Source organism: Magnolia sinica, chromosome 14 (assembly GCF_029962835.1).
Source record: "Magnolia sinica isolate HGM2019 chromosome 14, MsV1, whole genome shotgun sequence".
Classification (NCBI taxonomy): domain Eukaryota; kingdom Viridiplantae; phylum Streptophyta; class Magnoliopsida; order Magnoliales; family Magnoliaceae; genus Magnolia; species Magnolia sinica.
This window is the reverse complement of record NC_080586.1, coordinates 13,968,578-13,993,762: the sequence shown is the minus strand read 5'-3', so window position 1 is coordinate 13,993,762 and position 25,185 is coordinate 13,968,578. Positions and strand designations below refer to the sequence as shown.

At 40.7% G+C, this 25,185-nt stretch overlaps 1 protein-coding gene across 1 annotated transcript; it reads left to right on the top strand.

Moving 5' to 3' along the window:
• Window positions 1–2,891: 2,891 nt before the first annotated feature.
• Window positions 2,892–24,257, top strand: LOC131225397 (uncharacterized). Its single transcript, XM_058220924.1, has 3 exons — window positions 2,892–3,171; window positions 3,282–3,387; window positions 23,959–24,257. The coding sequence occupies exons 1-3, from the start codon at window positions 2,977–2,979 to the stop codon at window positions 24,039–24,041; spliced, it is 384 nt and encodes a 127-aa protein (XP_058076907.1). The 5' UTR covers window positions 2,892–2,976; the 3' UTR covers window positions 24,042–24,257.
• Window positions 24,258–25,185: the final 928 nt, after the last annotated feature.

Here is a 25,185-nt window from a genome sequence, read left to right as displayed (position 1 = left end):
GACCAATAACAACTTCTTGTGACCCACAAAAGTTTGATCAAGATGATATTTTTTTCCCTTCATCTAAATTTGTGTGAACTTATCAACAGGTTTGATGGAAAATAAAAATTACCAAAAAATCACGGTGGGCCTTAGGAATTTTTTAACGGTGGAGTGTTCAATCACCACTATTTCCTATAGTATGGTCCACATGAGAATTTAATCTGCATCATTTTTTTTGGCTCAGGACCTAAAATGATGTAGAAAAATGGATGGACGGTGCCGAAATAGAATACATACATCAAGGTAAGCCCCACAGTAAGGGCTGCAATGTCCCTAATCCGCCCCCTCGGAAGTTTGTTTTGACTCGTAATTCGCAACCCACGCTCCTGATTGATCGCACGGCCCACACGTGGTACTTGGTCAGATTCAAAGGCTCAGATGCATTGCCATGTCGAGAGTTGATCCTGATATGGTGGGCCCCATCGTGCTGGACAGTTCAGTTCAATGGTCGGCTTAGATTGGCACATGGAGGAAATGGATTGGCTACTCCCCCTGCCACCGGCCAATGGCTGATGGTTGGTGATCTGTGGGCCCCACTATGATGTATGTGTTTCATCCATGCCGTCCATCTATTTTTCTAGATCATTTTATGATATGAGACCAAAACTGAGGTATATCCCAGTCTCAAGTGGACCACATTACAGGAAACAGTGTTGAATGAACTTCAACCATTAAAAAATTTGGAGGGCCATAAGAGTTTTGAATCAAGCTTATCTTTGTTTTTTCCCCTTCATCTGGGTCTTTATGGCCTAATCAACAGATTGGATGTCAAATAAACAGTACAGTGGTCCTTAGGATGATTTTGAAAGTAGATATCCAATCATTATTGTTTTCCTGTGGCGTTGTTTTCCAGTAGTGTGGTCCACCTGATATTTATATTCCCATAATTTTTGGTATCAAGCCCTAAAATGATATTTGAAAATGAATGAATCACGTACATCATGGTGGGGCCCACAGAGAACCGGCCATCAGCAACGGGGCTGGTGGCAGGGGGAGCAGCCAATCCGTTCCCCACACTGGATCCCGCCATATGGACCGTTTGATCATCCGACCATGCAGCTATGGGCCGTATCAGCAACCCTCGTTAAAGCAGCATGAGTCGCAGGTGACGGACAAAAAAGAAAGAAAAAAACCTCCACGCCATTGGTTGTTGTGCGGCGGCTCGCGAGATGAGATGGAAAGCGATGCACGTACCAATATGACACGTGCACAAGATCTATTTGGAAGCCGGCCGCCTGGATCTGTGGGGCCCACTTTGATGTATGGGTTTTATCCATGCCATCCATCCATTTTTTTCATAACATTTCAGGTATAAACTCAAAAATGGATCAGATCCAAGCCTCAAGTGGGCCACACCAAAGAAAGCAGACATGATAATGGCATCCACCGTTGAAACCTTCCAGGGGCTCACTGTGATTTTTTTATTTTTTTTTCATCCTAACATATTCATAAGTTATATAAGACCTGGACAAAGGGAAAAACAGATAGTAACTTCCGCATCTCCCAAGAAAATTTTAACGGCGAATGTTCATTCCCCATGATGTGGTCCACTTGAACCTTGGATCTGTCTCATTTTTGAGTTCACCTAGTAAAATCATTTGGATAAATGGATGGACGGTGTGGATAAAATCCATACATCATGGTGGCCCAACAGAGCCCCTGTGTGGACCCAGTCCGCCAGCGGGTCAGAATTACATCTCACTGGTGGGGGACGATGCTCTGTGGGCCCCACAATAATGTATGTCTTATCAACGCCGTCCATCTATTTTTTTTTTTTTAATCATTATTATAGAGAATTATATAAAAAAAAAAATAGGCAGGTTCAAATCTCAGGTGAACCACACCACAGCAAAACCGTTGTTGATTGGGTCTTAAATTTCCTAAGGCCCACTGTAATGTTTATTTACCATCCAATCCGTTGATTAGTTCAAAAAGATCTGGATGAAGGGAAATCATAGTTATCAATATGATCCAAAACTTTGGTGGCGCCAAGAAAATTTTAATGGTGGGCGTTCAATCACCACTATTCCCTGTAGTGTCGTCTGTTGGAGATTTTATTCTGCCCAATACCTGAGATCATGCCTAGAATGATGATTCAAAATGGATGGACGGAGTGGATTAGACGCATACATCACTGTGGGCCCCACAGGGCACCGTCCAGTGGCGCCGTGGCTACTGGCAGTGTCAGTACGCAATCCGCGTCCATCCGCTTCCAGATCTAACCTATCAGGAGTGAACCTAGCATGATCTACCGTATGAGTGTACTTTCTGGGTTTTCACGATGGGGCCTGTTGACGTGGCTCACCACCTGACGACCGATCCGTGTCCACCACACGCGCCCCACGTCGGCACTGGTGCCGCGCATCCCTTATTACTATATCCATGCGCGAATGCCTCACCATTTTCTCTCATAACTTCCATGCCCACCAACACCGGCGGAGAGTAGAGCAAGGGAAACGTTATGGTAGAGCCGGCTCTATCATGACACGATAGATACCCTCTCCTCCATACACGTGGCAAGTGTAGATGGAGCAGATCGGGACTGTCCACCTAGTTGCCTTCACAACCGATGGTCCATGGTTCAAAAAACCATATGGATCGAAAATCCCGTCTATCACTTTCCCTTACTTTTCACGGCTGAATGCTAACCACTAACCAACTTTATTTTCCACCGTTCAGCTGAAGGTAAAAAATCGAACATCTAGGATCACTTGATTTAAAAATAAAATAAAATAATAACCATCATCCATCTGTGGTAAGGTACACTAGATGAGCGGTCTCAGTCCAGCGTCTTGCTTGCCACGTGTGTGATGGAGGGGGTGTATACATCACACTGTGGAACCAGCTCTACCATATCATTTCTCCTTCATTGCAGGCAGCAGAGAGAGCTCAGCAACGTCCACCACAGCTTGAGAGAGAGAGAGAGAGAGAGAGATGACGGAGGAGAATAGGAAAGTCCTGGGCGGAGGAGGACTCTCCTTCTCCAAGACCTCCGAGGACAGGAAGCCCGCGGGACCACCGGCTTCTGGTGCTCCTCCTCCTGCTGCTGCTGCTTCCAAGAAGGTCACCATCAAAAGCGCAGACATGAAAGATGACATGCAGAAAGACGCCATCGACTGCGCTCTCTCCGTTCGCATCTGTCCTTCCTTCCCCATTTTGCCCTTCATCTTTTCATCTTTTTACCTTCTTGTCCTTCCTAACATTTTTTCTTTTCTGCTGGGAAAATCGGATTCTTTCAGGCCGTTGAGAAGCACGGCGTCGAGAAGGACATTGCCGAGTACATCAAGAAGGAGTTCGATAAGAAGTACGGCGCCACCTGGCATTGCATCGTTGGGCGCAATTTCGGTATTTTCTCGGGCATTTTCGTTCTAATTCTTCTATCATTTCTTTTTTTTTTTTTTTGGGTCTTGCTTGTTTCATGTTTCTTCGATCTGCCCTTCTTTGGCTTGTTTTCTGTTTTTGGGAGTATTTATGTCTGCAATGTGTTTGTAGAATTGACTCAGAGAGTGGATTTTGAAATTTTGTTACCTGCATTGGGTGTTGATTATATGTAAGTGTTGTATGGGTGCATTTTCTACGCTCTCGTGGATAGAATACATGCCAATATGGCACGTGTGCGAGATCAGAGCTTTCAGTCAGGTGGGTCACACTGTTTGGGCGTCCTGGCATGCAGATCAGGTCGTTTGACTCCTCAGGTCGGCTAAAGTGTACAAAACAAATCAGTGGCTAGAAAAATTTGTTTTAGGCATTTGTTTGTTTTGCATGTCATGTGCCTACCTCAAGAATGAAATCAACCTGATTTTTAAGCCAAAAGATCTAACCAGTGTGGCGCACCTGATGGGGATCTCATACAAGTGTGCCACATTGGCATATGTGTCTGTGTACGTATCGGAAATGCTCTACATGTGTGAGCTTAGCTAACCTCTCAGCTTCTTCCACTGATCCTATGTGTTCAGAGAGAGACGTTAGAAGAATTCAAATTGATGAAGAGTTAGATGTCTGTATGGGAGGATATTTTGGGTGATTTTGTTATAGAAGTCATCATAAGCCTTGGACTGGGTTTCAGGTTTGTTGGGTTTAGTTTGAAATGCGCACTCCATCTTAGATTATGTATCAAAAAGGCAAGGCGAAGTCATCAAGAGTTACAGTTCATCGTGTTTTTCTGACATTGTCAATTAACTTTCTTGGATCTTTGTGTGATCTTATACACACTTGACTTGATCTACGCACTTGATCTTGCATTGAGAAATTATGTAATCATCTGCCCATGGGTATGTGTAGTATCATGGGACTTCAGTCCCCAATAGTGGGAAGAGTGGTTTGCTGACCCAGACCATTAATTTGATGGCCCAATCATGAATGGATCATGCCCCTAGAATCTTCCTTAATGGAATATCCTAACCCCTATCCATCTAATCTGAACTTTTTTCATTGAGTGGTGAGCCTTTTTCTTTCCTGACTGATGTCCCATCTGGGACAACTTTTTGGGGGCTTTGCCATCCATTGTGCCCCCATCTGATAATGGCTTGGATCATTGAACTATTTTCCCCACTTGTTGAAACTCAAGGTTTCCCAAGGCTTATTTGACAAGGATTATGTAATTCCTCCATTCCACTTCTTTCTTGCTTTCCTTTTTCTCCAAGTCTAGTTCCAATTTCACATGTTTCGCCCATGACGGTTTACTTGGTTACTTACTTGTCTCACCTTAGAAGGTGAACCAAATTGCTAAATGGAAGGAGTTATAATGTTCTCTACTTTGTCTCCATGTGAACCCACTTCATATCTTGCCTTTCTCTGTATCACAACGGACATTCTTGTAACAATTCGTGCTGTGAGTTTATGCCTCTAAAGGTTGGTGGATCTCTAGGCCGAGGAAAAGCAGCACCCAAGGTAGATGTTTGATGTGTTGAAGAATGTGGAGTTGACTGTGATATGGCATGGGAATGTCTGTCACAGTTTTTTAGTTTGTTTTAGATGGCTTGGGTTCTTCCTGGTTCATTGAAGGACCTTCTTTCTGTTTGGTTAGCTGGCCTCACCCTGGAGGAAGATCTTCTGACGATTGCAGTTGTTTGCTATCCTTTGGGAAATTTGAAGGATTTTTTTTTTTTTTTAAAATTATTTATTTATTTATTAGAGCTAGTAATTTTGGAAGGAATGAAATAATAGAATTTCTAGGTAACACCATCTTTTGTTGCTTTGATAATCATCATCAGCATTTTCTATCCCATCTGATTGGGGTACCAATCATATTTCGCCAATCAATCCTATCTCAGGCTCTATCTTTGGTACATAGATATGTCTTCATATCCCTGCTTACCACTTTGATCCAAGATCTTTTAGGTCTTCTTCTCATTCTCTTTTCAGGTTGTTCAACCCTAATCAATGTTCCCCTTCTTAGTGGAGCTTTCTCCATTCTTCGTAGCACATGAAACCATCTTAATTTGCTCTCCATAAATCTCTCTTATTGTGACCACTCCTAGGCTGCTTTGGATGCCTACTACTTTTTTATTTCTTCTTTCTTTCTTTCTTTTTGTTGATTTCAGATACCTGCATTCTCAATTTATTCTCCCAGCATTTGCACTCATTTGTCTCAACAACCTCATCTCCGCACCACTCAATCTCTTCTCATGTTGTGTTCTAGCCATCGAACATTTGAAGCCGTCTTATAAAATTGCTCCTTAATTTTTCCTTTGTTGGCCATAACAAAGATAAGTAGACAATCTTTTATATATTGTGGCCTTGTGTCTATAGCCTTAAAGGGTGTTCTTGTCTCTGAGCTTTTAAGAAATTGGCATAGTGATGAGGACATCTGAACACCAGTTAGATTATGCCAGAGGAGGAGAGCTCCCGTTTCTTTATGGCTAGGTGATGCATACATCGGGCCCCGTGGGCCCAATTCGAGTGCCTAGCCTGTTGAACACCCTATATGCATGATTATGCATCTTTGAAGGCCCCGCACTAGGAAGATTCATGTGGGCTACTTAGTTTGAGCATTCCGAGCGTTGGATCATCGTCATTGAACATCTTCATCATGGGCCATGAAAAAGTTTAGTTTATTTAGTTGTTTACATGTTTATTATTTTTTGGTTTAGCTTATATTTTTGCTGCGTTTAGCCGTTTAGGGAGTTAGGAACAAAATTTATTTTATTGAGCGTCTTTATGTGATACTTTTTATCTGAGAGTTTCTTTTTTCTTTTTGTAAAAAGTCTTTTATGAGACTATATAAGGCTTGGACGTCCACACCCTAATCATTATTAAATATATGAAAAAAAGTTTTTCTTTCTCCTAGCTTTGAGATGAAGCAAAATTTCTTGTGATTGGAGTGATTTGGTGTGATGCCATTGGAGTGATTCCAAGTTATCCTTCTTATTCATTCTCTTTCATCAAAATATGTTTATTCTCTTTTCTCTTTTCTCTTTCTTTCTAGTTCTTTTTCCTTCTTTCTCCACAACAAACCATCTCCATCTCCATCTCCATCATTGTTCTTCCTTTTTCAAATCCATACACCCGTAACCTAACCCGTTTCAAACTCCCATCCAACCACCCCCCTAACCGTACACCCGTACGGCCATACTTAGCCGTACGTACCCACCCGTCCATACAACCGTATGGACCGACTTGTAGGGATGTCCGTATGGTCAACCTCCCGCTCCCTTTCATCCTTTGTTTACTATATTTAACTCCAATCCCTAAAACCCAATTTCCTACCCTAGTTTCCTAAAACCCTAATTCTCAAAAACTAACTCTCAAAATCCTAATTCCTCATAACCCTACTTCTAAACCCTAATTTCCAAAATATCCAAATCCCAAAACCCTCGTTCTTAAACTTTTTAACAAACCAGCTGATTCCCTTTAGAGTTAGATCAATTCCTATGCTAGATGGAAGTCCTACCTTCCATAGGTCCTATCTAATAATGTTTTATAAGATCTAACTGATGAGTTGTGATTTAGTCTTGAATCTGAGCATAGTGAAATACTTGAATTCATTAAGCTTGTGATTGATTATCATTATTTTGTGCTTTAAATTATTCTAGTTAATCCATTGATGATCTCCTTGCATCATTCTAGGTTAGATCGTCTGTCCTGCATCACATAGTGATTTGGGAGAGGAACCGCGTCCGGCCTAAAATTGCCTCCTGGGTTTTGTTCATTAAATTGGTGGTGGAAGCCAATGTGGATGGTAGCTCTTAGGGGATTCCAGGGATACTTGGGATTGAAAGTGTCTTAAGAGTTGATAAACGGGAGTTTAAATTGGTGTTCTTAGGTCCGATGGGAGTTGGTGATTCTAGGTGAGCATAGTTGGAAGCTTTAAAAGTTGTTTTTCCCCCTTTTCCCTCGATCACTTCAATAGTGGTGGCCATCTCATTATAGAAGGTGAGAGGCTTGCTAAGCTCATATTCTACATGAGGTATACCATCTCCATGCCACCACATGCTCTTACAGACGTACAACATCCAAGCTTGCCGTCAGGTGGGTTCAACATTCAAGATGATCTCACCCAAAAATCAGGATGGTCCGCTCATAGGTGGCTCACAATGTTAGAAATAGTTGGAGGACTTGGAAAGCTTCAACGAAGTTTTCTTTATCTGTACATTGGTTCCATAAGCTATGACCATCTTGATCAGTGGACTGACTTGATTCTGGATCATTGCATCTGTACAGTGGGTCTTCCTTGATAGATGGATTGGATCTCTCAGCTATGTGCCATGCCGACGCATATGTTGATACATAAGCTGCCTTGTACATGTGGGGGCATAGCAAAGCTGTAGAAGGTGATTCCTAAAAAATCATCGCTTAGGCTTCTGATACATATGTCCCTCCTTGGATGTGTGCCTCTAGAGGCAACCAAATAAAGGATTTATTCTACTCTCTTTGTTTCTTCGAGCCATATAGCCAGAGAAACAAACTATATAGTGGGTGTGCTTGCCAAGGAGAGTGCAAGTAGAGTCGTTTTGTGTCTGGGGCTTATATCTAAAGCCCCTTTCATGGAGCATCTGAGGCCCCTAACATTCCAAGCTACGATCTTCATTGGGCCCTCTCCTTAGTGGCCTTCACTTGGATCCATGAGCACGTGTAGCACTAGACTTTTCCTCCCTTTTGCTTCCCTTGGAGCTATTGTAGTTTATAGGGAAAGGTTTTGGACCTCCCTCTAATCCCTCAATGGTTTTCTTACTAGAGATACCACAATGGCTATAGATGATTTTTCCTTCTTCTCCAGATGCCCAAGGAGCCATCAAATTTTATGCATCCTGGATCAATGGAAACACTGATAGGCAAGCTCACATAGATAACCTCCCGCTTCACCACTTGAAATCCTCTATGGACTGTGGCCCAACTTCTCCCTCTTGAGTTTCTGCAAGCTCCAACCCCTTTGCTTCCTCAGCCCATGAAGTTTGTCTATTCAACCCATCACTGGAGATGAATAGGGATCATCAATCATGTCTAGGCCACCAACATATGCAGGAAGCCTCTTGTCACTGGTTTCCTCATCTTCTACCCATAGAACCATTGCAGCATTTTCATTTGTGATCCCTATATTCAACTTGATGACCCTTGACTGGTTTACTCGAACAAGAATGCAATCACATCGTAAATTGTTATGTTCAACACTTGTGTATGGGAACTCACCTCATTGCTTATCCCAGGAAATGAAATACCAGAAATGCCCCCACCTGACCCCACTTTCTCTGGGGTACTGAGAGTTTTGACATTAGAGGAATACTTGTTACCAGTTACTCACTGGGTCTGAGCAACCATTGATGTTTACTCATCGGGCCATGCTTGATTTTATATTAAACATGGAACATGGGAGATTGATACCTTAAAAGATTATGCAATTGCACTCTTTCCATTGCCCACACAATGGCACAAGGCATTCCACAACACTTGTCCGGTTATCCTTTGAACGGCTTGGAGGACCATCCCAAAAATAGATCTATCGAGCTTGGGAGTATCCACACCATCTCAAAGGGTTGGTAGGAAAATGCCCAAATTTCACTGACTCCTCGCCTTTCCAACAAAGTAAGCAAATACTAGGAAAATCGATTTCCTATTCTTGAGATAATCCATGCTTGTTAATACATTGTTATGCTTTCATGTAACCATGTTGATACACCTTGGCTTTTTTACTATGGATGATTGGTGTACCTGTCACGTAGACTCAACACTAAAAAGGAGTTGCAGAGAGTATGCCAAAGTGCGTTTGCTTCCCAGTGTTTTCATTTTTGGTTTATTAATTATTGTATTGTGAATGACAACTAGTGTTTAAATTGTCGGCGATATTATCGAAATATTGCCGATAATATCGGTATCGCTAGTCTAGCGATACTGAAATCCCATTATTTCGTTTCTCTTCAGATTATCGGCAAAATATCGTACATATCGGTGAAATATCGGAGATATTGGTGAAAATCATGGATTATCGCCGACAATATCGAGATTATCGCACTGTAGCAATCAACCACGATCCCCTCTTTCAAAAAATCGGAAAAAATATCGGAACTTAGAAAACCCCTCTTTCAAAAAATCGGAAAAAATATCGGAATTGAGAAGGTTGCCCACTTGTTGATCGGAAGTCGGAGCTCGGAAGAACGCCTCGATCAATAGTGTCGGTTGTAGACATTTTGTTCGGATTTGCAGGTAAGAAAATCACTCTTCGGCATCAACCCTCTTTCAAAAACCCCCCTTTCTTCGGCGGCGATCTCTCTTCCACAAAATTTTAGGTTTTTTTTTTCCCTTGAAGAAAAACTAGCCTGAAGATTTATCTATGTTCAGACGTGATGCGGTTGGACGCGGATTGCGTCCTACCCCCGCCCGGATAGTAATCCGTCCAGGTAGGACTCTGTGGGGCCCACCGTGATGTAAGTGTTTTATCCAAGCCGTTAATCGCTTTTCTCAGATTATTTTAAGGTATGAGCCAAACACTGAGAAAGGTTCAGGGCATAAGTGGACCACAAAGTGGGGATTTAATGTCCACCATTAAAAACTTCTTGAAGCTGGAGAAGTTTCGGATCAAGCTAATATTTGTTTTTTCACTTCATCCAAGTCTACATGACCTTATTAATAGGTTGGATGATAAAAAAACATCACGGTGGCCCTTAGAAAGGTTTCAACGGTGGGTGTCATTATCACTGCAACTTCCTCCGGTGTGATCCACTGGAGTTGTGGACCTACTTCAATTTTACGTACATACCTTAAAATGATCTAATAAAAGCGATGAACGGCATGGATAAAACACTTACATCACGGTGGGCCCCACAGAGCCCTGCCCGGACGGATTACCGTCCGGCCGGGGGTAGGACGCAATTCGCATCCATTCGGTTTGGCTAGTGACGCTACCAGGTGGCTAGTCGCAACTCGCAAGTGCTATGTGGGCCCCACCATGATCTATTTGTTTTATCAACACTGTCCATTCATTTTTAAACGTCATTTTAATCGTTTGTCCCATAAATAAGATTCATCAGAATCTCAGGTGGACCACACCATGGGAAAACAATAATGATTGAACGTCTACCATTAAAAACCTCCTAAGGCCCATTGTAATGTTTATTTGACATCTAACATGTAGATTAGGTCATACAGACTGTAGATTAGGTCATATGGACCTGGATAAAGGCTAAAAACAAATATCAGCTTGATCCAAAACTGTTGTAGCCTTGGGAAGTTTTTAATGGTGAGAGTTCAATCAACGCTGTGTGGTTCACTTGAGATTTTGATCCACTTTATTTTTGGGTTCTTACCATAAAATTATCTGTAAAATGGATTAGACGGCATGGATGATACACATACATCATGTTTGAGGTCCACGGAGCACCGACCATTGGGCATTGGCTCAATCCGTTTGATGTATCTAATTGCGCAATGACTCCTGCGCGCAGTGAAACTTGCTACCGAGGTGACGTCACCAAGTTCTGTAGGCCCCACCACGATGTATGTGTTGTATCCACACCGACCATCTATTTTTCTAGACCATTTTAGGGTATGAGACCAAAAATGAGGTATATCCCAATCTCAAGTGGACCACATTACAGAAAACAGTGTTAAACGAATGTAGACCATTAAAAACTTTTTGGGGCCCATAAAAGTATTAGATCAAGCTAATATTTGATTTTCCCCTCATCTAGGTCTGTATGACCTAATCATACAGATTGGATGTCAAATAAACAGTACCGTGGGCCTTAGGAGGATTTTAATGGTGGATATCCAATCATTATTGTTTTCATGTGGTGTGGTCCATTAGAGATTTGGATCTGACTCTTTCTTTATCTCTTTCACTAAAATGATATCTTCAAATGGTTGGACGGCGTGGATACGAAACATAAAGCATGGTGGGGCCACATAACCGCTCGACGTCACCTCAGTAGCAAGTGTCGCTGCTCAACCCGTCATAGCTAATCCGCGTCCCTACGGGTACATGTGTCGTGTGAGGACGCTAATTGCGTACTGAGTAAATTATATGGGGTCAAAAACTAAGTATATCCAAATCTCAAGTGGACCTCACCGCGGGGACAATGTGAATTGAAACTATACCATCTAACGGTAGGAATGAACCGATCACAGTGATTTTGAGCCGCCATATTCTCATTGGTAGTAAGAACTACACACCAAAACCACGTACCTTCATGGGCTTATACAGGGCTCATCTGAGGGATCATAGGATTAGCCACTAATAAGTAGGGCCCGCCATCTTTAAATTTGATCGTGTGTGAGCATACGTGGATCGACCCATATTAAAGTGGGTCTTAAAATACATGGGACAGCCAGAAATTATTTGCAAGGGTCCCATTTGGCAATGGGCCAATCCTAGCCTTATAAGTAAAAGAGTTAAATGATTAACGTTTTGGATCTACGTCACATGTGCCACATTAGCACGTGTGATGGATTTGTATTTTGCCCATAAGGATGGTGGTGCATCTGTATTAAGGTAGTGACTCAACTGCAGGTGTCTCATAGGACAAGAAATCGCAGCCATCCAATCAGTAGCTATAACATACCGAGTTATCTGAAAAATCAGACGGTATTTATCATTTGATCAATCAATCTATAATCACTCTATGTGGGGGATGAAACAATGCCAGAAATGTGTATTTTTTTTTTTATAATTCATTTACTTTTGCATGTCTTAATTGTTATAAGCTTGCATTTGTATTATATAAACTCATTTTGGTCACTATTTGAGTGATTTCTTATGACAATGCATCCCTTTTGGCCCCCATTAAATGAAAACTTCTAATTTAATGCATTCTTTTTGCAAATTTTTCATTCATGAATATGTAAATATATGTATTTAGGCATGTCCTGAAGTTTCACTGAAAAATTCCACCATTTTCTCCATGTTTCCCCCTTTTTCCCTGCATTTCCGATTATCGGCAATAACGATATTATATCTTTATCTCCGGCCAGCGAAACTTGTAGCGATACTGACAACTCGAACATTGATGACAACCACTTTGAGGGTATAGGAATAGAAAGAACCATAAATTGAAATGATGTTGGATGCCATGGATATTTCATAGGACTAGAATATTTGAAGTGAAAAAAGCTTATGCAAACAGGAAAGGCCCTTGGACTGGATGGTATGCTAATAGAGGTTTGGAAGTGTATAGGAGATACTGGGTTATTTTGGTTGGTAAAGTTGTTTGACAAGATTATAAGATCAATGAAAATACCAAATGAATGCAGGAAAAGTACCATTCTACGTATTTATAAGAACAAAGGAGACAGCTACACTAGCTATCATGGGATTAAACTTTTGAGCCATATTATGAAGCTTTGGGAGAGAGTGACTGAGCAATGACTAAGGCATGAGATGAATGTATCAGAAAATCAGTTTGGTTTCACGCCCGGGAGGTCTACCACTGAAGCTATATTTTCCTATTTAGACAATTGATAGAGAAATATAGGGAGAGGAGGAAGGATCTTTACAGTCTTTATTGACTTAAAGAAAGCGTATGATATGGTCCTTAGAGAGTTAATTTGTATGGTGTTGGGAAAGAAAGAAGTTGACATAATTAAGGATTTGTATGAGGGAACAATAACAAATGCGAGAACTACTGGTGGAGAGAAAAATGAGTTCCCAATTACTCCAGGCTTACACCAAGGCTGGCATTGAGCATATACCTTTCCGCATTGGTAATGGATGAGTTAACGAGGCATTTGTAGGAAGAGATCCCATGATGTATGTTGTTTGCAGATGATAGTTTTGATTGACAAGACAAGAGAAGCGTAAACACAAAGCAAGATTTATGGAGGGATGCTCTAGAATCTAAAGGATTTAAAGTTAGTCGGACTAAAACAGATTATATGAGTGCAATTTTAGTAACAATAGGAGTGAAAACGAGGAAGTAGTTAAGATTGCTGACTAAGAAGTTTCCCAAAATGATCACTTTCAATGCCGTAGGTCAATAATTCATGAGAGTGGAGAGATTGAGAAGGATGTTGCCCCTAGAATTCAAGTTGGGTGGAAGAAATGGAGATGTGCCTTTGGAGTTTTATGGGATTGTCGTGTATTACTCAAATTGAAAGGGGAAGTTTATAAGATGGCTAATAAGACCAGCGAAGTGATGCTTTATGGGACAAAATGTTGGGCAGTTAAAGAACAACGTGTTCATAGGATGAGTGTAGTTGAATTCAAGATGTTGAGATGGACGAGTGGCAAGACAAGGAAGGATAAAATTAGAAATCAATGAATTCAAGGGAACCTAGGAGTCGTATCAATAGGCAATTAGATGAGGTAAAGTAGACTTGGATGGTTTGGTCATGTAGCTTTCTGGACTGTAATGGTGGAACAAGATTCATGTAGCCAACCCCAATAATTGGGGTAAGGCTTAGGTGATGCGATGATGATGATGGTGATGATTAATTATTGTATTGAAGGTATTCAATAATGGTAACAATGGTTGTAACTGTTACAATACAGGCCGTTACGGGGCCATTACAGGCCATTTTTTCCGTAATGACCATTACGGCCATGTAATGTGTAACAGTTCCCACCATTACCATTATGTAACCATTTTTGAATACCTTGATTGTATTGTATTTGACAAATTGTGCTATATTTGGGTGCCTGCCTTTATCAAAGCATTATCGATGACCACAAATCACTCGACTCTCTTTTTCATTGTTAAGGAAATGGTCAGTCAGATTGAATCCTGGTAATTGTACATTTAAGATTTTTTAGTTTTATAGACTTCCTCCATAATTGAAAACCTTGGTGATCTCTATTATGGCTTAAAAGCTTCAAACTCTTCTTATTCTTGGTAGGAACTTTTCTTATTGCAAGATGAGCTTGTTACTTCAGCTGGATATTATGGTCTGTATTTTATTTTTTATATACATAAACATAAACATATACATATATGTGAATGCATACACACTTGGAGACATAGATACAAGTACTAAATACATTGATGCATTTTCCGTCTCTCCTGTTTTGGTTACTATAGGAGCTCTCTCTCTCTCTCCGTCTCTCCTGTTTTGGTTACTATAGGAGCTCTCTCTCTCTCTCCGTCTCTCCTGTTTTGGTTACTATAGGAGCTCTCTCTCTCTCTCTCTCTCTCTCTCTCTCATGTAGAGTAGATGGAAATTTGTAGAAAGCGATAAGAACAGGAAACCGGGAGAATAATCAAACCGCACAATGCAAATATATACTTTTAAGGGTTTTCTCCCTCTACAAAAGATCTTTAAAAACGGCGACGTTTTTATTATTATTTAATATTCCCAGTAATATGTCATCTACAATACATGTATGTATAGAAATCCTGCCTAGACTTGATGTCAACCGCTGAACTCTATTAAATATCAGTCCTTGATAATTTGTAAAAATAAAAATAAAAAATCAAAATTAACTTTACACACATTGTAGGGGGACCATAGTGTCACTGCAGCACAGGGGCTGTCAACTGGGCAGGCCAGGGTCTGTCTAAGCCCAGCCTGCAAAGTAGAGCATAGGCTCAAGCTTGGCCCAGGCCCATGACAGGCAAACCACAGGCCCGAGACTGAGCCCAACACTATATGCCCATAATTTAGTTTACGTGTAAGTTGTAACATACATTCCCATTTGTTACACAATATCCGGACTGCTCATTATGTGTGGCCCATCATGCACATATAGGGATCCAAAAACTAGCCCAGTGAGATCATCAATTTGGCTACCTACACTCTTAAACTGATCAGATCTACGTAACACGTGGCCCACCTATGTCCGCAGCAAAAGCATCCTTATCTCTGGTCATTAGGAATTTAGGATCACTTAAGAGGCACTTGCTATGGAACGGACAATTATAGAAGAACTGACCAATGGTCCACGTCTATGTTCACATGTTCCACCAGTCAATATTACCATCCTTTGTGATAAAAAAAAATCATAATCGAAGGCCAACGATCATAATCCTAAAGCCAATGGAAACAAAATCATAAACCCTCAAAAAATAGGCTACATTTAATTATTTAGAAGAAAGTAGAATAATGCTGCAGATGCAACAAAAATAGTCAAATGACCAGAGGGTTAAAACACTACTTTTTTTTCGAGAGGTAATGATAAATTTATTAGAAAACTTGCAAGTGAGAGAAAGAATACAAGCTTGACAAAAAGGTGGCCACTCAAAAGAGGGACCGACCTAACCCGCCTTAACATGGACCACCCATTGGGCGACCAAATGGTCAATCCTTTAGATGACCTCACTGATCCCCATAGTTACATTCTGAAAGCATCGAGCATTCCTCGCTCTCCAAATTGCCCAAAAGATAGCCATGATGAGCAATTGCCATAAGACTTTTCGATTTTTACCAACTTCCCCATGCCACGCCCATAGAAGTTCCTACACTGACTTAGGCATGACCTGGTCACCCAAGCAATGTTGTTTGATGATAGAAAATGAACCCAAACCTTAGAAACGAAGGGACAATGAATGAAAAGGTGATCGATCATTCATTGGCCATGCACATTAGGCAAATGTTTGGAAGGATCATCGCTCTTCTTTGGAGATTATCAATTGTGATAATATGCTTCTGGCCCACTAACCAAACGAAAGCCGCGACTCTTTTTTTTTTTATAGGGGGGGGGGGGGGGGGGGGTAATGCCAATAATGAAACAGGAGATGCAAATGTGAGGCCGAAGACAGGCTGGAAAGGAAGCATGAGAGCGATTTAACAAAGAATTTGGCGGAGCTATTTCCTGTCCATACTATCCTGTCATCTACAAGTAAGTTTGGCTTTGTTGAGTCTAAGAGATCTAGCAGCCCCTTTAAACTGGTCGAACTTGTCATCCTCAAGATCTCTTCGATAGGGAGGAAGTCCAACGGCATTGTCCCCCTCCCACGAATAGCACTCTTCCACCTGAATAAATATATTAGGAGCAAGCAAAGCTAACCTCAGAAAGGCGTCCTGTAAGGCTTGAGAGCCACACCATACATCCACCCAGAAACAAATCTGAGTTCCTCTTCCTAGATTGAAGAAGATGCCTCTGCTCACTAACTGTTGCATGGATGCAATACCTTTCCAAACACCTAAGGCTCGATATCGTGCGGATATTCTGACGAACCAACCAGCCTCTTGTAAGCCATACTTGGCGGCTATCAACCTTCTCCAAAATCTATCCTCCTCCACTGAGAATTAATATGAAAAAAGGAAAGTTGCTAAAAATAGAAAGTAACTTAGTTTCTAAAAAAGAAAAAGGAAAGTAAATTGGTTTCTAAAAAAGAAAAAGGAAAGGAAATTAGTTTCTAAAAACAGATTAAGAAAGTTTCTAAAAAATTAGTTTATAAAAAAAACAGAAAAGGAAAGTTTCTGAACCTAGAAATATAAAACTAAGTTAATTTCTAAAATAATTCAAATAAGGGGATAACAGAAAATTTCAGCAGCTTATTTTAGGGTTTATGGACCTCTAAACAGCCATATATGATGAGAATTGATGCATAATGGACATAAACAAACAAACCCTAAACATGTAATGAATTCCCCTACAAGAACCCTAGGCTCTGATACCAAATTTGATACAGGACATGGAAAATTAAACATGATATGCAAGATTTCAGGCTTAGATCTTACCAATTCAGAAACAATCACACAAATTCCACGTCCCGCATGAAAATCCAAACATTCAATTAAAAAGGGGAATCTATGCGGGTCCAAGCCGACACAGGCTAGGACTGGACTAATAAAAATTATAAACCAAACGATGTCAAAGGGAAATAAAATCAACTACTCATGCATAAAAATCAGTCCCTAATCCAAGGGATTTCCTAATTTCAATTCAAGGAACCCTAAGGTGATAAAAAATGGCAAATCAATTAGGGATCATGTAATCTAGGGTTAGGATTCATGAAAAACGGCTATGAGAGGATAAAAGAGGATAAAAACCTGAGCCAAAAGATGATCCCGGGTGTGGACAGCAACAATGGCCCAGACGAACGTGCGTGTGATCTCGGCCGCATGTGTGTGGGGCCCACTATTCAGAAAAAGGCCACCATGGCCCTGGTCGGCCATGGATGGACTCTAAAACCCCCAAATCTCAGCTTGATCCGATGTACGGTTTGTGTGTGGTGCTCCGCTGAAGTTTCAGCTCGCCTGCGGGCCGAAATCTGGAACCTGCTGTAATGAAGAAATCTGATGCAACAAAAGGACAAATTCGAAGTACGGATAGTGGGGGAAGATGGAAAAAAAGATGGGGGTGAATTGGGATCGATGTGGCTTCGCACCACGGTAGTTAGCCCTTCGAAAAGGGAGGGCTTCGCACCCACTTTTGAATTCTTCCACAACTCACGAAGAGAGAAGAAAAATAAAGCAGAAATTTTTTGTTAGCTTCAATGAATGAAAAGAACTACAAGGGGTGGCCTATTTATAGGGAGTACCCTGTACCCAAAAACTCGCACCATGTGCGACACCTATTACTTGGCGATGAAGTAAACTAAAATAAAAACCAAATAAGGAAATCTAAAGCGTTTATGATGTTCTAAATAATAACAATAAGCAAAACCTAAAATATAAAACCAATCCGACGAGTGGGCCACGATCATGAGATCCCATGGTGGGTTTTTCTTGACTATCGGGCCACTTTTTTGAACAAAAACTTGACTTCTAGCTAGGAGGCCCTCCTTGGACGTCGTTATCTAGCCAGATCGGTGGTGGGGTCCTCTTTCTACGTACGTACGTGCGTAGGGGGGCGGCGTGAGTGCGCGTGTGCGCGTGATGTCCCTATCAATTCTCCCCGGCTGCAAAGATTTTGTCACTGGCGAAATAAAACTCCTGAACCGCTCCAGGATGTCAGGATCAAGTCTCTGAAGCTCCTCCTCAGTGAGCCACGTGCTGTCTGAAGCTGGGCGTGACTTCCATTTAACCACGTACTTCTGAAACCCGCCGTCTGACGTTGAAACGAGATGCAAATGTGAGGTCGAAGACAGGCTGAAAAGGAAAAATGAGAGCGACTTAACAAAGAATTTGGCGGAGCTATTTCCTGTCCATACTATCTTGTCATCTACAAGTAAGTTTGGCTTTGTTGAGTCTAAGAGATTTAGCAGCCCCTTTAAACTGGTCGAACTTGTCATCCTCAAGATCTCTTCGATAGGGAGGAAGTCCAACGGCATTGTCCCCCTCCCACGAATAGCACTCTTCCACCTGAATAAATATATTAGGAGCAAGCAAAGCTAACCTCGGAAAGGCGTCCTGTAACGCTTGAGAGCCGCACCATACATCCACCCAGAAACAAATCTGAGTTCCTCTTCCTAGATTGAAGAAGATGCCTCTGCTACTAACTGTTGCATGGATGCAATACCTTTCCAAACACCTAAGGCTCGATATCGTGCGGATATTCTGACGAACCAACCAGCCTCTTGTAAGCCATACTTGGCGGCTATCAACCTTCTCCAAAATCTATCCTCCTCCACTGAGAATATCCATTTCCCAAGGAGGGCTGGATTTACTGTGTCTAAGGTTCTAATCCCCGCTCCCCCTTCTGCAACTTGGCTTGCAAACTTCTCCCCACTTGAAAAGATGAAACTTGCGCCCTTCGCTTGCCCCATTCCAAAGGAAATCCCGTAGTTTCTCAAGCCTTTCCAATATGGATCTCAGACATTTGAATAGGGACAAAAATACTGGCATGTTTGAGAAGGCTGTCTTGATCAAGGATAGATGATCCCCCAAGGAAAGGTATCTACATTGCCAGGAGGTGAGCTTCTGTTCAATTCTTTCTATAACCATATTCCAAAGGTGGAGAGTTGTCTTGCCAATATATAAAGGTAATCCAAGATACTTTATAGTGAAGGAAGTAGATTGGCAACCAAAAATAGTAGCAAACCGAGCCGGGTCCTCGTTGACATGAACACCCAACATTTCGGTCTATCCCAATCATTGGCGGTGAGCAAGTTTTTATAGAAGGAAATGATTGCTGCATAAATTTTGTCTTTGTTTGTAGAGGTAGAGCCATCCACTTCCAAAGAGGAGATTCTGTTATTGCGAGCCCCGGCGCTAGCTATGTTATGAAAGTACTGGGTATTCTTGTCTCCTCCTTTCAACCAAATTGCGCGAGATTGTTGACGCCACTTGATTTCTTCTTCTCTTGCCTTGGAAGCATATCTGTGGGTTAAGTCTTCCCTTCTTAGTCTCTCCTCTTCCAGCAGGTCCCTTTCCCCTTCAATCAGGTTGAGATTATGAATCTCTTTTGCCAACTTGTTAATTTCTTCCTCCTCCTTTCCAAGCACCTCGGCCTTCCATAGCATCAGATTCTCTTTCAGCATCTTTAGCTTCCTAGCCAGTCTAAACCCAGCCTAACCTTCCACTAAAAAGCCAACCCACCACTTAGATACAAGATCCCGAAAGCCGCCGATTTCTAACCAAGCTAATTCGAATCTGAAAGGTTTTGGACCCCAATTATCTCCCCTAACTTTAAGCAGAATAGGCCTGTGGTTCGACACAATTCTCGGAAGTCCTCGCTCATCTAGTCTGTAGAAACCAGGAGTCTATCCAGCTGCGACAAGAGGGGGTTTGCTTGACCGTTAGACTCACGATGATCTAAATGAAAAAGAAAAAAGAAGTCTTAGTAAGATGTCATATAAAGTTATCAATAAATTTGAATAAGTTTCCGACATCTTTAACTAAAGGAACCCTTCTAACCATCAAACAAAAAGAAACCATTTTCAACATCAGGCCATTTACTATCCACAAAATGAAACCATGTATCGTCTTCAAAAAAAGAAAAAAGAAAAAAAAGAAAGAAAGAGAGAAGGTATCATCCTCATTGTCTCATTGTTTTTACAAAAAGAACCTTGCAGTATTCACATTAATGTCCAATATCTCCACAAATAATCATAAAAAGAAAGTTCATGAGAAACACTCCAACTAATCTGTCCATAAAAGCGCCCAATCACCTGTACCATAATTGTTCATGTTAAAGAGTTAGGTTCACTGCAATTACGGTAAATATTATATCAAGGAAAAGATAGTAAAACAAAATAGCTACATGACTATAATACCACCGCAAATTTACATGAAGTTCATGTGCCATATGTTGAAAACAAATAAGAAATAAGAAGTAATTTTCCTTGGCAATAATGAAAAACTTTCAGAAGTTATAGCAATGAGAGCAACCACACAAAATTTATAGGATCTTTCCTACACAAGAAAGATACAAAGGTTAAAAAAAAATCATAAGATTAATAGAAGATTAAAGAAACACATCAAATTAAAGCTTAGTTTAATTACCTCTATAAATCATCCGGTCTATCCAAAAACCAATCCAGAGTGCAACTCAAAACTGCAATGGTGTCGGGAGATAATGAGCTACGATATTGATTGAGTACCTCACCTCTCATGCTAAATGCCAACTCCGAAGCAACTGTTGGAATAGGAATCACTAGAATGCCTTGCGCCTCTTAGAAGGAATTGGATGGATGTATTGAACTTCCACCAACTTAATATATTAAATGTTTTTTTACTATTGCAAGTAAAGATGGGCTTATCCAAAAATTGATCCAATTCTGGTTTCATGCACAAGGGATTTGATTATGATGAGATGAATTTGTCATACCCTTCTAATCATGGTGTGCCGTAAAGGCTGTTACGCAAAGGTAACGGTGGCAATCGTTACATGTTACGGGGTCGCAAAGGCCTACAACTCCCGTAATGGTCTATTACGCCCCCCGTAAAGGCCCCGTAACGGTCCGTTACAAGTTTTTGAAAAAATAAAAATAAAAAATCAACAAAAAAAAGAGACCATAATGGTCGTTATGGCCCCCTTAACAGCCGTTACACCCCGTATCATAAAGGTAACGGTGGAGGCTGTTACGGCCACCGTTACCGTTAAGAAATACCTTGCTTCGAATAAATTGAACCCATCATTCATATCATAGGAAACACTTTCCGATTCTACCACATTTTGCCCCCGGCGGGTAGAATGCGTCATATCCTTCTTGTAAAGAGCATGGATACTTTTTCAAACTCCTCATATGTACTTGGATGTTACTTCTATGCACTTGTAAAAAGCACTACTCCAACAACTTCCATCTTAAATCGAGGTTCACAACTAGTTGCAAATATTAAACTACAATCCCAAATATTTTTCGAATTCCTTTTCTTTCATGGGTCATATTGTCGCAGACCCCTATTTGTAGCAAGGTTATTAAAGCTACTAAAACCAAAAAAGCTGAAGCTCATCCCCCTTTGTGGACTTGTGTATAATACTTGCAAAGCTCACCAGATAAGCTGTAGGACCCATAAATTAGACCTTTAAGACCCACATTTATCACACACTTCTTGCGTCATGCCTGTAGGCATGTTATATGCAAAGAAAAAAAACCCCAGATTTAAGGGGAATTAAAGCACTCTTACCTTAAATGGAGTAAAAACCAAAGGATGAAGGTGATCTTCTATAGCCACAGATCTCCAAAGTTTCTCACCTTTACTTCTCTACATCCAGCCCTCAACTTCATCATCACTATTCCATCAAGTGGACCTCACCTATTAGAACTTAAAGATCTCCCATTGGATTCGTAATCCCCACCTACCAAAATAAGCCCTTTTAAAAGAACAGTAAGAGGACTTAGTTCTTCTTTTTCAGAAACTTTTCAATACATCCTTTGGACACAAAGGATGGGTATGTTGGCATGATTCACTGGGTGATCACACAGTGATCCTCCCTGACCAAAAAGTCGGGGATTCATTTCGTGCTTGATTGGGCGCACACAATTTCTCTTTCAAAAGACCCAAATACACAGGGTATTGCCCCACATTGGGACTCACTTTATGTGCATAAAAGCTTCCTAGGTGGCAACAGTCTCCATGTAACACCCTTAGGCCTGAGACAAACAATACACGCTGTGGAAGTATATGCTCTTGTATTGGGATCCAAGATCATTCCTTCATGGTGATCCCTGTTTGGTGTGCCAACCGAACATGTGTTTACACTCATATACTGATGTGAGAAACCTACTCAAAACTGGCCGAGACTTTATAACAGCCATCCAGTACCATGACAACCTTACTCATGTGCTTCCTAAGCCCAGGAACACCTTTTTCGGTGACAGGGAACTGCAAGAGGCAAATCTCTCATTGACTCATTGACACCTGCCAAACCATTACATTGCATTGTGACAATATCATCAGGGATTACTTTAATTAAATCAGATTGTGCACTTAAGCACAACCCTCATGCTGCAAAATAGCAAAATAACTGGAATGAGAACGATCAGTGCGATGGAAAGAATCATGCATGATGATTATAGCAAAGGGAACCACATGAATTGGCTTTCAAGGGCACAAAAGCTGATTATCCTGGCTTGCATTTATTCTTCTTCTCTCACTTGTTCCCTTGCTCAAGTGCTCTTTTCTTTTTTCTTTATTTCTTTTCTTGTGTGCATGCGTGCGTGCGTACCATATCAATGTTTGGTCTTTTCTTGTCAATTGATGGGGATATGATTGTTACGTGAAATCCCACATCACGGATTTCATTTCAGAAGTTATTGTCCTCTCAGTACATAGAAAACTAATGTAGGAATGGATTTCAAAAGCTCATTTTGTCTTCATATGTAGGGAACTATGTAGGAACATATTTACAAAATTACAATAAAAAAGTCAAATGCATATGCACTACATTAGTCAGCAGTCGACCTGTTATTTTTTGAAGAAAACTAATGTAGGAAGATATCTACTACAAAAAAGCTCGAATTCATATGCACTACATCAGTAGCAGCAGTTGCCCATCTTTTGGGTCGGCCTACCACATTCAACTGAAGAACACCATAGATAGTAGCATCAGAGCAACACCGCAACACTTTCCAGTAGGAGACGCAAATGATGGTCAAGAACCAATCCATGCCCGAGCAACCAAACCAATTGTACTTGTAAATGTGTACCGAATAAAAAATGTGTACTGAATCGCCTTCCATGTTATGCACAGAAATGATTCAGTCAATTTCCATTGGCATACTAGCATTGTGAAGCTGCTTCGTAGGTCTTGAGTAAAAGATTTGAGGCTGAATCACTCATGCAGAAAATATATTTACCTGCATTTTCCGTTGGCAATATTATAGTTGCTGTCTTTTGTTTGTACGCCACTGGAATGTACTATCTTTCATGTACTTTCTTTCGGATGAAGTGAGATCATTGCCAATCTTGCACACCCATGTGAGGTCTAGGTGGAGCAACAGGTTGCTCTCACCATGTATGTGACAAAGAAACTGACAAACAGACAAAACTGTCCACATTCAGTATATGCACGTCCAATGACCATGCCCGCCAGATTATCTGATCATGGGCAATACAAGTGGAGCGCCCCTGATGGATGGCCTATATATATGTACACACATACCACATTTTTAGATTAGAATTGAGAGGTGTCTTAGCAGGGCCCAGAAATTGATTTCTCGTTGTAGAATTCTAACAAAGGTACTGTGATTGCCTCACTGCCGTTCTCTTGCATCTGCGCAGGTTCATATGTGACTCATGAGACGAACCACTTTGTCTATTTTTATTTGGATCAGAAGGCAATCTTGTTATTCAAGTCTGGTTGATGGATGGTCACGGCCATGACACGGAAGATTTTAACATGGTAAATTCTCATGCTACGGTCGGCGCCTCTATTGTATCTAATTGAAACTTTTGGCTTGCAAAGTCTGTAGAACAAGACATTTCATCGACTTGTTTGGTCTGTATATTTCGTTGGAAAATGGATTTTCTGAAAAATGCAACTGAGATTGGTTAAGGTTTCCAATTTCAGGTGTTACCGAGGGATTTGAGCTTTTCCTTCTTCCTTCTGTTGTTTCATTGTTTTCAATTTTTCATTTTTCATTTTCTTTTTGGTTTTCAGCATGTTGCGGAGTGGGACTATAGTAAGTATTCACTATACACAGATTGCAGTCATCCTAATTGTGGGGCCCGTCATGGATGGAGCATATGAAAATTGTGGATGATCAGAACTATCCCATTGGTAGCTTTCAACTGCTAAAGATGAATTGATCAACTATTCAAATTCAATGGCTGGAAGATGGTTGAGATGGCAAGATCAATGCGGTTTTTGGGGTATATGCTCCATCTATGGCGGGACCCAGAATTTAACGGTCTGGATTGCGGCATGTGTCATGTACAATGTTGTCAGAATCGTTATATTATCGCAAAGTGTAATAGGGGTTCGCAAAATGTACCGTAAATCATGATTTTTTTAATGATTTTCTTAGAAATATAAATAAATTTGGGGTCTCCACTCATGTCTCCATGGTAGACACTCGGTTTTTCAATTATGAGGTCATGGGTTTGAGAACCCATGTGGTGTTAGAGTGTGTGGGTGTCAGAGATTGTGTATTGACCTTTTGAAAAAAATATAAATAAAGAAGAAAAAAAAAAAAAAACTCAGCAATCATCCTTTTGCCATCAATATGCACCAAGTAAGACCATGTCATGATAGTGTTAAAGGATTTTTATCTTTTTTTTTTTTTTTAAATTTTTTAATTTTTTTTTTAAATTTTAAATTTTAAATTTTTTATATATCTTTTATCTTTCTTTCCTTTTTTTTTTTTTTTTTCAAAATTCTTTTCTCAAACATACAAGGATCCTTTAATAACTCATGTTCTTGTTAACCTGCTTGAACGTAGAATCACATTGGAAAAATGACATTTGATTTTATAGATGGACAAAAAAGATATTTTGATTTCTAATTAT